The sequence below is a fragment of the Aphelocoma coerulescens genome, chromosome 2 (genome assembly GCF_041296385.1).
Source record: "Aphelocoma coerulescens isolate FSJ_1873_10779 chromosome 2, UR_Acoe_1.0, whole genome shotgun sequence".
NCBI lineage: Eukaryota > Metazoa > Chordata > Aves > Passeriformes > Corvidae > Aphelocoma > Aphelocoma coerulescens.
Genome location: NC_091015.1, coordinates 47,486,142 through 47,500,678, shown reverse-complemented (window position 1 = coordinate 47,500,678; position 14,537 = coordinate 47,486,142). Strand labels below are relative to the sequence as shown.

The 14,537-nt window shown below is 39.3% G+C and overlaps 1 protein-coding gene across 16 annotated transcripts in view; it reads left to right on the top strand.

Annotated features, from left to right (window-relative positions):
• Positions 1-14,537, top strand: part of THRB (thyroid hormone receptor beta) — a 169,717-nt gene that overhangs the window by 145,742 nt on the left and 9,438 nt on the right. For 15 of the 16 annotated variants that reach the window (XM_069007303.1, XM_069007305.1, XM_069007300.1 and 12 more), the window contains 4 exons: positions 4,182-4,282; positions 8,068-8,215; positions 9,625-9,830; positions 12,620-12,766. In XM_069007303.1, coding sequence (XP_068863404.1) covers positions 4,182-4,282; positions 8,068-8,215; positions 9,625-9,830; positions 12,620-12,766 — 602 coding nt within the window. The remainder of the gene's footprint in view (positions 1-4,181; positions 4,283-8,067; positions 8,216-9,624; positions 9,831-12,619; positions 12,767-14,537) is intronic. The other variant, XM_069007307.1, reaches the window with a different exon arrangement.

The following is a 14,537-nucleotide window of genomic DNA, read 5'->3' as shown; positions in this document are numbered from 1 at the left end:
GTTGCTCTCGAACCGTTCTTCTTAGCTATTTACTTAAAAGGTTTTGACCAAGAAATAAAAGATAAATTACAAGTACCTAAAATAGGAACCTACCTGATGTTCCCATGAGGTTTTTCAGACATTCTTCTGTAGTAAGAGAGCACCTGGGTTACTCTGTCCGGACAGCATCTGTTTTCCCACATGGGCGTTTTTGGTTTTGCTTCAGTGTTATTACACACACACACGAAGCAAAAGTACTTGTTGATATGAGAGACAAGTTACTAATGATGATGCAAAGAGTGAGACAAGTCTATTGTTCTGCCCCTTCCTCAAAACATCTAACAGACAACTCTGCTGCCATCCATTCCCTAAGAATCTCCACTGCACTATTCATTTCTTCGATGCTGGTACCATGTTTAGAATGTGTTGAATTTCTTCCTGCTAATGCTGTTTCTAACTCTGAGAAGCAGAGAAAATGTACTGAGTCTGTTTATCTGCTTGTGTTTCAAATGAAATTGTATTGAATTTATACAGAGGTCATACAGGAAATTTGCAACTACTAGAGATTACTTAGAGTGAATATTAGTGTTTGTCAGAACTAAATGTAAATCCACTTACTCCTTTTGCAGTGATATTTGTCTGAATTGTATCTTTTAAAAATAATACTGAAGGTCCAGTTTTCCCACTCTAGCTTTTTTTGACCCCATTAGCTCTTGGAAGAAGTCTTGTAAGTATAGAAAACTGTAATAGAAAGAAAAGATATGTGTACTGCACACTTTTGTTGCCAATGATTTCTTGGGATAAGATTTTTCTATTCTTGTTTCCTGTTGAATCCCTAGAAGAGTTCCAAGTGTGTGCTTCCCTTGTGACATAGGCTCAATCCTGTGGAAGTACTGAACATAATATATAGGTAGCTTAAGTAGGTGGCATTTAATGCTTCTGATGAAAGAAAATTGGGAATGTGGTTGCATGGAAGGATGCCATTTTTAATCTCTAAGAGTCCCTGTAGGAGATTGTGTCTTCTGCCAGGCTGGAAACTGTTTCCTATATTGGATAAAATCATGAAACTCCAGGAAGGAGATGGACAGCAGTGGTCATATGCATGACCTACTGTATATATTTAAGGAAGCGGTTTAGACAAGTGGTCTCCTGCTCCTCCAGTAGAACAAGTTGCCATTACATGAGCAGTACTAACCAGTTTGTATAATAATGAAGTATCAATGCATTTAATTCAGAAGCAATTCATGAGGAAGCTAACCAGGGATACTGAATTTTGGAGGACGTACTTTATGCTATGCAGAGTCTGTGTTTCATGAATAGTAGTAACCAGCAATAACAAGAAGCCATTGATCTTTATGAGAAATTTAGGGGAACATTCTGCATCCCTTTGCTGCATCTTCTGCCCACTCTATCAGCTCTATGTTGTGTATGTGTTGCATGTGCAGTGGCAGGTGTGAGCAAAGGATGGAGATAATAGCCTCTGCTAATCCCCCACTGGCACAGTGTCTATTAGGAGTCAGTGATGTAATTAGAGTTGAAACCCTGCTGTCTCTCATCCCTCAATGTCACATGGCCACAGTCCATCCAAGCATAACTTGTTCATCATGGAGAAACATAGCCTGAACATAAATCTGGTCGTCTGCTATCTTGTAGACTGGCTGGATACAACATTAAGATCTCAGCTCATTCCCCTACTCCCCTTTCAGATGTCAATAGGAATATTGGCAGACCTGAGATGCCCATATCCAGGCATGGCTTCCAAGTACTACTGCTTCCTCATTTTAGAAAAGAGGGATATATGTTCTCTATAATTTGAGGTTCTCATAATTACAGTCAAACTAGGCCATACAATTACTTTCTGCCTTCTTTGGTTTCTCCTGATTTGCTCACCAGCCTCCATAAAGTTTAAGTATTTTAAGTTCAGTTAGCTTCAAGTGTTTTGTCTCTGATTTGGGCTTTCCTTTCTGGAGAACATCTGGAAGCATAGCCTTAGGAAGGCACTTTAATTTAAACTGTCTGTTACTAAGCAGACCCTCTGACATGTTAGTTGCGTGAACATGATGGCCACCCCTCTTGCAGCATTCTCCAACAGCCTTCTGCTGCCCTGAGTCTTGCTGCTGGTTGTCCTCCAAGTGACTGGTGTCCCAAATCCCCAAGCTGTACCAACCCGTGCTGCTGTGAGGGCTGCATAAAGACAGCAAGCTTCATGTCTGGCCTCACATGTAGTGCTACAGATGGATTCAGCAAGCCAGTGGCAAAGGGTAGTGTTACAGGCAGCCACATTTAAAGGACTCTCCTTCACTGCACTCATAAATTCCACTCAGACAGCTGGCAGTTGATGCAAAACCGGGAGGAGCGGCTGGAACACCAGATGGGTGTGCTGCCATTTAGAGTAACCTAGGCAGGCTATAAAAATGGGATGAGAGGAATCTCTTGAACTTCATTAAAGGGAAAGGCCAAATTCTGCACTAGGGGAGAAATAATAAACACAGCAGTGCAGGGTGGATCCCAGCTGGGGGGAACATGTCAGTTCTTGGGGGTTCCTGGTTGGCAGCAAGTTGCATATGGGCCAGCAATGTGTCCTTGAAGCAATGGAGGTAAATTGCATCCTGGTCTGCTTTAGGAAAATCATCACCAGCAGCTTGAGGGATGTGATCCTTCCCTTCTGTTCAGCTCTAGTGAAACACATCTGCAGTGTTGGGTCCAGTTCTGAGCTCCCCAGTACAAGAAAGTCACAGACATCCTGGAGCAAGCCCAGCAAAGGCCCACAATGATGACGAACTGAAGCATCTCTTCTATGAAGACTAACTGAGAAAGCTGGGACTGTTCAGCCTGGAGCAGAAAAGGCTCAAGGGGGCATATCAGTGTGTGTACATACCTGATCCCCCATACTGTAGAAGACAGGGCCAGACTCCTCTCAGTTCCCAGTGACAGAACAAAAGGCAATGAGCACAAATAGAAATAAAGGGAACTCCTTCTGAGAATAATAAAATAGTATTTTCTTTTCACTTTGAAGGTGACAGAGCAAAGCACTTGCACAGATTGCCCAAAAAGGTTGTGGAGTCTCCATCCCTGGAGATACTCAAAAGCTGTCCGGGCATGGTCCTGGACAGCTGGCTCTCTAGGTGGTCCTGTGTTGAGTGGGGGTGTTGGAGCAGTTGACCTCCAGAAGTGACTTCCAACCTCAGCCATTGTGGGATTCTGTGAAATGTTTACTACACTCCAGTAATCTTACACAGTTATACAAATAGGTGCACTTTTCTCTCTGCCCTCAAAGGGAATCTGAGATCTCCATGTTACGTCTTCGCAGTGAGATTTTTCAAAAGGTAAAGTTCCAAACTCTAAGTCCATGAGTCATGGAAACATTGATTTTGAAAGGTTTGTATTTTACCCCGTTTAAAAGTTGTCTGTAGTTACAATTACTTTTTGCTTGCCATCAGAATTGTTTTGGTTTTTTGCTCAAATTGAAAATATGTTTGTGTTTTCAAAACAAATGTCATTGTGGAAAAAGAACCAAGCCTTGCCAATTTTTTTCACAGCAGGAATATTTTCACTGGCTGGATCTGGTCCACTTCTGAAGAGAAAATTTCATTCCAACACATACATGTACACACACACACATGTATTCAAATGTCCACGTATTTTGCTTTAAATTCAGGCTATGTTAAGTACTCCTGTGGAACATGTTCAGGTCAGGTGTGATCAATACAGCTTAGGTAATATGTTGCTAGTACCTCTCTGCTTTGAAACAAACCATCTATCAGTAAATATTTCTTACTACCAAGTCCCCCAGTCACACTGAAACCTGGGTTCTCGTCTGAGTATACAAGTATATTGAGTTTTTCTCTGATATAGAGAACAGAATTATATTGTATATCTTAACTGCTATTTTATTATTTCACATCAAATCTTTTGAAGTAATGAATATTTTCTGAGATAGTATTTCACTCAGGAGAGAGAAATCATGTTCCAACTTTTCCTTGTTGACCAATAGACACTGAATCAGTCGGAAGAGTAGAAGATCTTATATGTTAATTAAGTCTGTAACATAATATGAACTTTTATTCAGGAAATTCTGTGAGTTCAGAAGTATGGCACTGGTAGACAAGATCTGCAGTGGATTTTAATACAATCTTTTTCTATCAAATGCATCATATAATTTTATATGGACTTTACATGCCACATCCTCTTTTTCTTTGCAGGGTATATACCCAGTTACTTAGACAAGGATGAGCTATGTGTAGTATGTGGGGACAAAGCCACCGGATATCATTATCGCTGCATCACTTGCGAAGGTTGCAAGGTAAATGGCACAGTGGGAAAGTGGGAATCAGAAATAGCTCTCCTCCATTATACAGACTTCCTGAACTGTGCTGTCAAATCAAATAAAGACAGATTAGAAGCTAACAAGAACATCCAGTACTGATGATAAGCCGTAGCTGGCCGTGCTGCTGCTCTTCATATGCATAAGGAATATAGCTGGTTTTTGCCGTGTTTGCTTCTGAAAAGAAAACAAGAAATTTAGATTGTTGTTGTTGCTGTTTAACAGTTAGCTTTTGAATTTCCATTTTTTAACGTTTCTTTAGTCATATTCTCAGCCAGAGTACATCAGCATGTTCCCAGCAACTCCACTGAAGCTGTTTATGCAATAGCTGAGGTTCTGCTTATGGCCATGAAGAGTCTGTAGTGATTAACAGTGTTCCAGTGCCTCTCATCATCCCTGTGAAAAAGCAAAAATCAAAATCCCTTCCACGTGCTCATACTACTTTGGGAAGCATTGACACCCAACCAAAATAATTTCAAAAAGATTTTGACTTCTTTAACTTAAGCATATTGAAATGTGCTTTCAGCCCTAAAATGCATCTCCAAGACTACATGGAAAATTAAATTAAAAAAGAGAATGCTTTGGGCAAGTAAATAAAAAAATTGAGTAACAGAATCAGGCACATCTTACATGATTTCACTGCCATGAATTTGCCTGAATAGCTTGAGATTCTGTAGGAAAGCTATTCTGTCCTGCAGAAAATAAAAAAATACTGTTTTTCTAAATGAATGGGACCACACATGTCTTGGACCAGTGTCATGAGACTAAGCCACAAAAGTCTCATTCTGTTCATCCACAAAGTCTGGAACATTTGGATCTGAGATTTTGGGTTTGGATTGGCTTTAGAGCCCCTCATCACAGTACAACACATTGTGTTGAAGTAGTTCCTTTGGTTGTACATCATTGCCCTAAGTTACATTTATGAAATGCACAGAGACCTAAATATCCTATGTATAGCAGATCCATGATAATATTCATCATGGTTTTATACATACACTTACATACAATGTATGAAAAAAATACTTGTATCTTTGAAAAGAGTAGTGGAGCTGCACAAGTGATTCTTACACATTTGCATCCCTTATACCAGATGATAACAATACATAACATGTATGAATGCAACTTAATTCAGATATAATGGGAAGTAAGCAGCAGTGTGGCATTATGAAATATACTTAGCTCCCAGCTGAACAGCTGTATCTCTTGCTGGCTTTCCTGCTAAGGTTTTTGTTACTTCAACTCAAGTAGTTAGTTTTATGCCTACCAGCTATTTTAGAGACATAGCATACAAATCTGCCTTTATCTTCAGATGCAGTTCTTCTATCTGATGTACAATTTAAAATACCGCTTATGTACATAAGGAACTGAGCTAACAATTTGCAAAAAGTAATTAATTTCTTGGAGGAGCGGCATACACATTTCAAGTTGTATGATTTATCAGCAAAGTTATATATTTTATCAATACACAATATATATAATCAATTTTCAATTAATTTGTCATTTACTAGTTGCTTCTGCTCAAAGTCACTTTAGTTTTGTAACAAGAATAATCAGGGCTGACAGCCAAAGATTTGCTTTGGCAAGTGCTTTTGTGAACAAAGCATCCTCACACGTGATTTCTGAAGAGTCAGTCGTGAGGGATTTAAACACAAATAAATGAACAGTGAGTTCTGACATCACTGATATGTTTTTCCAGACTTTACCCATTGCACCTACTGCTATATACGTGTGTAGCAAAGGAGTTTAGGAAGAGTTACTGACTACAATACAATGTGCTTTCTTTTATTGATGAAAATAACACTTCTGTGGTGAAGTGTTTGGACAGATTCAGAGAGTAGCTTCTTTAACTCATTGTGTCTAGAGATGAATGAAGAAGGTGTTTTGCAAAAAAGTTTCTGAGAAATGCAAAGAAACGAGAAGGTGAAATGGGCTGTCCCAACACAGGTGATGGAGAGCTTTGCCATCATAAAGCTACAGCTACATTAAATGCTGTGCAAGGTTTGGAAAACAGAAGCTCACTTGCTGAGATTCGTTAGAGATTTTTCTATCTCTTGCAGTAACTATTGATAACCCTGTGACCCTGGTTGTCTACAGCAATCTTAGGTCTTCAAGGAGGAGGGAGGCAGATCCTGTCTCTAGGAATTCATCACAGGGTTGAGAACAGAACCAAAAATGGGTGTTCAGTAGATGAGCGTTTGAGACTTATTCCAAACCCCACATAAGGATATCTTGCCCATCATTTCCTGGATTTTATCTCAACACAACTGGTCCCAGTCTTGCAAAGGCTCTCACACAAGCTTTATGCCACTCAGTTTAATTAACATTTCAGATCTTAACATAATTAAGGAAGAAAGAGTTGTACTTTTAGCTCAAGCTGAATCTTGTAAGATAAAACTCTAATGAGGACAAGGCTCTTTATTGTCTTCACAGGAGTTAGGAGTACAAGCTGAAATACAGACTTATCTGTACATGTTAATTCAACATTCTATTTTAAAAGAAATTGCACACTGCTGTAAGATTTTACTGGGTGTTATTTAACATGATTTAAAAACAGACCTTTCACCTACTGAAGTGAAGAGACTATTCATTAGATAAAATCCCAGCTGAAGAGACTATTCATAAGGTAAAATCTCACTTGAATTTTGCCATTGTTTTGACTGAAACCAAAGCCATTCTCAGCAGCCTCAGTCAAACAGGACCAGGGTATCAGTGTGTTCTCTGTATCAAGGTGATCCCAAGCTGCATTGCTGAATGTAGACAGTCTCAAATAATGATGAAACTTGAAATTTAAGTGAAGTCTAAATTTCGTGCTTTACAGCCTATCTTGTTGGTATCTTGCAGTCTTGGGGAGTTTATCCAGCCCTTGCAAAAGTCAGTGAGAAAAGTCATATTGAAATTATTACCAAGATTATGTCCATAATGTTCAGAGATAAATTTTATCTGATTTCTTTACCTACAACGAGGCTTTATGGGGTGTGTGAGTGAATTCAGTGGAGTTGCATTAGTTCATGTGGTCTTAGGATCTGTTTAAATTTGCAATATATATCTGTGTTATGATAAATTAGATAGATAGATAGATAGATAGATAGATAGATAGATAGACATAGAGAGGAATCTTTGGTCGTGATGGGGCTTTTGAAATTCTGTGGTAAATACAAATTAAATTTGCTTATCAGAAATAATTTATAAATTAGGGATCCACTGTTGTCAAAGATTGTGTAGACTGTATTTGCAAAATCTTTGTCTTGCCCAGATTTGGTTGGTTTGTTGGTTGGTTATTTGGCTTTTATGGAAAGAAAGGAGTAGAATTGTTTGTCCTCAATCCTTTAATAGTACAAACACACCACCATTCTTACTATCTGCAGAAGCTGCTACTTAATTAAAACTATGTGTATGCCTTTTAATATCCTTCAAAATGAGTACAGAGTTTGGAAAGGGGCTCAAAATAAAATACTACATTTACAAAAAAAATTTAATGCAGTAAAATATAAGACTATGAGAAGACATGTACACAGTATTTGTGCCTCAAGACAGCATTACTTACACCTGTACTTACCTAAGATGTCTATGTGTTTTTAATTTTTAAGGAAAATCAAGAGAAATGCTACACACTATAAAACAGATTTGAGAGTTTTGAGAGTTTCAGGGAATTAAGTGTGTTATCTTTCATACTTAGGTACATGTCTAACAAACCAAAGCAGCTCCCAATTTTTAAAAATTGCTCAGTGCTAATGTTTTCCAATGTATTTATTTCTTGCACTTAGGGTTTTTTTAGAAGAACCATTCAAAAGAACCTCCATCCAACCTATTCCTGTAAATATGAAGGAAAATGTGTGATAGACAAAGTAACAAGAAATCAGTGCCAGGAATGTCGCTTCAAAAAATGTATCTTTGTTGGCATGGCAACAGATTGTAAGTATATTTTCCTGGATTTCTTTCTTTTATCTTTTTTTTTCAGTGTCTGTGTTTGCTTAAAGTATGTTGATTGATGAAGCTTGTTAAAGTAAAGTAGAACTGTGAGCACTTTCCTGGTTTTAATAACTGGTACCAGGGAATTGCACTCACTGCATTAAGCCACTTTCATAGGACTATGAAATTTTTTGTTTATCCTTCATCAGGCTGCACCTTCTCCTGGCCTTATCAAGCTGAGTAACAGTAGGAATGTTCACTCTTTGGAGGAGAGGAGAGAGAAATGCATCTGGATGGACACTTTGCTTGAGATAAAAACATCTTGTTTAGAAAATTCTGGAGGATGTGAAATTGAATGTCATTGTATGAGTCATCCTGCAGTTGTTTGTTTTATTTTTAGCCCTGAAGAAGTTATCTGCTGCAAAGATTTCGACTCTCATTCTAAAGAACTAGAAAATATGGCTGTAAGATTAACCCTTAGGGGTCTTCTTTTCCTGCCATTGCATAGGGGTTTACACCAATAACTTCAATTACTACAAATGGGAGGAAGTCACACAAAACCCCCAGTAGTCACATAAATCCCCTTGTGCTTTCCTGGTTGTTGCCAGTAAAATCCTTTGCAGAAGAGCTGATAGGAAAACAGGCCCAGTAAACAACAGAAAAATTGTCTAACTTAGTATTTTCAATGTTAATGTAATGTATAACAGTGCCTTCTGTCTAGAGGGAAATAGAATAAAGGAGACAATTTCACTGTGGCCAGGTGGACCTTCAGGAGAGGGGCTGGATACCATGAAGTGGTGAGCAGAGCAGCCCTGGGGCCTGTGTATCTGGGGTCACTGGAAGTAATAGGGCTCTACAGGAGCACCATGTAGCCATTTGTGGGGATTAGGGAAAGAGCCAAAGGCAGGTTGATCTGATTGTGTTATGATTCAGGTAGATGAGCCTTCTGTAAATAAGCACTCCCACTTTCTTCAGTCCGTGTTACCTTCTTCTGGCTTCTAAGAAAGTGTTCTGCACTTCAGAGCAGTGAGTGTGAGTGTGCTGGTACGACTTTAAAGAAAACAGAAGTGCATCTTTCCCAACATGGATTACTTCAAATCCAAGTTACAGGAGCACTTTGACACCTCACAAAGTTTTGCATTTTAGTTTTATTGGTGGAATACCCTGAGGGCAATGGCAGTATACAAAGCATTACCAGGAAGGTAAGTCATTCTTTGCTATCCAGGCTTCTGAGATAATGAAGTTTGAAGGGAGAAATAAGAGAACTGTCTCAACTGTGGATCTTCCCAAGATACTTCCTTACTGATTAGTTAAGGTGTTTGTAACCAACTGGTACCTCAGGCACAGAAAATACCAAAGTTCTGACGGCCTTAACAGCTTCCTGCCATTTTTGTATGTTTTTCCCCTTCTAGTGGTGTTGGATGACAGTAAGAGGTTGGCAAAAAGGAAGCTGATAGAAGAAAATCGAGAGAAGAGACGTCGGGAAGAGCTGCAGAAAACCATTGGCCACAAACCAGAGCCAACGGATGAGGAATGGGAGCTCATCAAAATTGTTACTGAAGCACATGTGGCCACCAATGCACAAGGAAGCCACTGGAAGCAGAAAAGGAAATTTCTGGTAGGGGCTGTTGCCTTGTATGCTGCTCTTGGAGCCACGTTCTGTTCTTTCTTCTGCCTTCCCAGCATTGCAACCCCAAAGAGATTTTATCTGCCAGTGTACTGATGTTTATGGGAAAAGGATGATTTTATGTAGTTATTACTTCCTTCTTCATGCCTGAACCTCAGTGTTTGATCAGACCATGTATTTCAAAAGATAAAGAGCATGTTGCTATGTTAAGGCTTACTCAGCTGGATACTTTTATTGTGCTATGATAAGAAAAAGTTGAAAAATTGTTTTGCTCCTGATTAAGAACAAAAGCAGTCTATAATGCATACTGTATCTTTTTAAATATATTCTATCTAGGGGTAGTTGTCTTTATTAGGAACTATCATAAAACATTGAAAGTGTTAAAACAATATAAAGTTCTAGATGAAAGCTGGTATTTTTTTGTTAATAATGCATGGGTTTTGCTTCTTTTAGTTAATGGTGAATACATTCATGAAAATAAATTAGGCAAAGAAAATTAATTTCACTGAGAACAGGATGATACATACACTATGCCATTGGGATTTCAGCCTACAAAACAACTTACATTTTCATCCTATAACTAAGGATCGGAAAATAAATGGTGATTTGTGATGCTCAACCTTAAAAAAGGATTTATTTGATTTTTCTAAATCAATTTTTAAAGGAAATAAGTGCAGAATGCAAAATGCTTACACAGCACAAAAAAGGGATTATAGACTGCATTTCAGGAATACACAGGGGCCTTTAACAGTCTGCGTGTACCAAATCAGATAGAGCACACTCATCCTTTTGCAAGCCTAGGCTCCTACTGCATAATTCGCCATGGGAATTTCAACTCACTGTTGAGTTGCTGAGAGGAATTATGTATTCAAAGCAGCTGATCTCTTCTATAATGTTGGGGGGTTTTTTTATTCCAGTGACACCATCTAAATTTCTGTATGAATGGCATGTGTTCATAGTACTCTACAGTCAGGAAACCACAGCCAGTTGTCACTGGCAAGAAGCAAGAGAGCATTTTCCAGGGGTGTTGCAGAGCAAGGTTTGTGGTGCTGGTTTGAGCAGATCAAGAAGCAGCTGAAGTAGTCCTTTTGGTTGCTTAGATAGGAGTGCTGTTCTTTGGGTGTCACCTGATTTGGGATAAAGCCTGGGTAGCTCGAGGTTGGGGCTGAGAATGAGCTGTTGAAGAGAAGGAGAAGATGACAGCCTGCCCCAGGAGCTATGGATCTACCCTTATGCAGCTGAGGCTGGTTCTTTGACAACAGGAACTTCATGGAGGTCCTGACCTCTTCTCCTGTTGAGTTAGGTGGCAAGGGCTCCCCTCCCATGTGTTAGCTTTATATGGCTCTGACTTCTTTTGCCTTTCCCAAGAAAATGCTGTGCTCTTTCTTTTTCTCCATAACAATGGTTTGCGTGGGTTTAAGCATTTGGTCTTTTTGCTTGGAAGTGGTGAAGGTTGTTTATCATGAGCACACAGACAATGCGGTTTAGTTACCCAAGAGTCAGGGAGGGAGAGAGTCTAGAAATTAGTTTATTTGAGTTTTTTAGTAGAAACCATCAGATAATTGAGCCCAGTCCTCTTCATTGTTCCTTTACAATTCGTGCTTGCTTTATTAACACATTGCTGAGTTTTTTCTTGTATGAAGTTAGATTTGGATTCACATTGGTGACAGAGCTGTGGAAGGATCTTTTATGATGTGTTTCTTTTAAAAAGTAGTTGAACACAAGTTTTTATTACAGACAGTACTTTCAGCACCTCCCCTGTTTAAGTGTCTTATATAAATGCCATGGTGCCCATCAGTCTTAAAGGTCTACTTCTCTGGATTTTTTCTGTTTTTTAATGTGAACAGAATGAAACCTCTGTGTGGTGGTTGGTAGGTCTTTTGTAATTGCAAAGCCACACTTAACAAACAAAACAGCTTTGATATGCCTGTTTTTAAAATACATGGTAACATTGACCAGCTGCATTAAAACCAGATGAGCAAGTTCAAGTGCAGTTGGAATAAAAAAACACTCATTACAGATTCTGCTTGAAACTTTTTAATTTTATATCCCTATTGAAATCCTCAAAATATGATTTTTTCTCATTTGGAGAAGCCTTGAGCTGAAGTCATGCAACAGGCGGTTTTCAACCAAAATTTTACCCAGATGAGTTCTAATTCTATTCACATTATCCAGGCCACCTTTAGGTTAGCTGGTTCTTGCTCATAAGTTGTTTTACCTTGCACATAAGTTTTTTTAGCCTTTTGGAAACTGGCCTTGGCAATTGCCAGGGGGGCCCTGTGATATGAGGCAATCTGTTCTGGGGAGACTTTCAGAGCTTTGAATAGGTGATAGAGCCTAATTCTACAAAGCTTGCAGCATCTTCTCAGGGTAACATGTCTCCTCAACTCTCTTTGCTTTTAGAGAAACTTGAGAGCTTTCAGCACCTGTAAGGAAAAACATGCCTATGTTTTTAAGCAAAAGATGCATGTCCTTCACCCATAAATACACAGATACAGACATAAAGAAGAAACAGTGTGTGCACAACAGTCCAGCTGCCTACAAAGGATGGGTAGCAGCATACCAGTCACCCATTTCTCTGTGCAGTCACCTCTTTCACCAATCCCTTACAAGTAAATTCTCATTTTGTGATGTAATGGACTTTAGTTATAAAGAAAATAGTGTTGCTTTGTATTTTAGCATATCTTCCATCACTGAGCCGGACTTTTTTAGAATATAAAACAGATTTTTTATAGTATAAGACAGATTGCTCCTTTAAATATCTTTGTTTATATCCTTAGCCAGAAGATATTGGGCAGGCACCAATAGTTAATGCCCCAGAAGGTGGGAAAGTGGATTTAGAAGCCTTCAGCCAGTTTACAAAAATTATCACACCAGCGATTACAAGAGTGGTGGATTTTGCCAAAAAGTTGCCTATGTTTTGTGAGGTAAGAAGACTTTGTTGCACTCCTCATTTATATGCCTGTTGTTAAAAAACTACTCAAAATACTCTGGCATGGAACTTTAAAATTCAATGTGTCTAAAGTTAAAAAATTAAAGACACTCAAAATTGATGGGACTAGAATCATCTGGACTTTCATGAGTTTTCTTTTTCCTGTGATTACTGAAATCCTGAGTTTGTTAATCTGGAAGTCATCGTGGTTCATTAGGGACTCAGATGTGTCTTTAGAGGTCTTGAACAAAGCAAATGAACAGAAAGATACTGTCTAGAAGCATCACTGATATGTTTCATAAAACTTTCCAGCACACAGTTCCCTACATATCTTCCAGTTCCTTGGAAGGTACAGTATTGTAGAGCTGGGTCTATGCAGTAAAAAATCCTTCAAATTCAGGAAAACACCCCTATCCAGGAGTGGCACTTGCCTCATTGGATTCCCTAGGCATGCTTTTCCTGAATGGGGAGGTTGTGCACAAAAAAGTCTGTGAAAGTAGTGGATTGTCATTCTGGGTAGATACTCACATGTAAACATACAGTAAATAGACTCAAAGGCTTGGTTGCACATTAGAAATGCAGAGGCCTTAGGCTGATCTCATTTCTACCAAGGTATCATTTTTATTGAAGGACCAGATGCAATGGCTGATTCGCGGCACCAAGGCCAGAAGATCTGCACAGCTATCAGCTTTCGTCGCTCTCTGGCCCTTGACACCCCAATTTAAAAGATGGTATCAGAACTGCAGCTTGAAATAATATTTCAGTCTTAATAATCTAAATAATTTTCATAGAATCATAGAAAGGTTTGGGTTGGAAGGGACTTTAGAGATCATCCGGTTCCAACCCCTCTGCCATCAGCAGGAACATCTCCCACTGCATGCTTTGAGGTCAACACCCTACCAGGAAGGAAGGGTAAGGCAGCAATTCTTTCTACTCTGCTGTGGCTGGCAGCTTTTCTTTAAGGTCAGTCAGGGAGAGCTATATATGTCCTCTGGCATATACAGAACAAGAGGAGGTAAATATCAATAGTTGTCATAGTGTAAATATCTCACCCTGGTCAGCCTCTACACTGGCGCCATCAAGTCAAGGAAGCATGAAATAGTAGCCAAGCATGAAGATTTTAAAATACAAGGAATATGTCCATAGATCATGAGGCCCCTGCAGCATTTAGCATCTGAGGGAATCTGTCTCCTCTGTTGGTGGGAAATTGCAGTGACATACCAAGGTAGTCTTTTTAATTTAGAAAGCTTTGCCAGTCACACACAGACTTCAGTGCCCATCTGACATCTCCTACCCCTCCTGGCTACCATGGGCCCACTTGTGTCAGAGCTAGGCAGGAAGCATGGATGAAGAAGTCAAGGCATCATTGAGCATGACCTCTGTATGTTATGTAGCTCAGCTGGACAGGCTTTGTTTTCAGCTGAGCCACTGTGTAAACCTGACACCTGCCCATATACAGCAAGATCTGATGGCAGGGTGAGGGACAGCTCATGAACACAAAGGAGTAGGACAGCTGTCCTCCAAGTTGTCACATAGCACTTGCTGTAGCATGAAGAAAATGACAAATGTTTGCTCCTTTTTGAAGGGGCACCCTCCTGTTTACTTTGTTTCCATTATGATTTTTAACCCATATCTTTATGGGCTAAAAATCATACTGTGTGGGCTGTGGATTTTTTTATGAGGAAAAACCCCTCATTTTTTCCAAAGGACCTGCAGAGCACTTAAACATTAACTCAGTTCATAATTCCAGAGGCTGTCTGAGAATG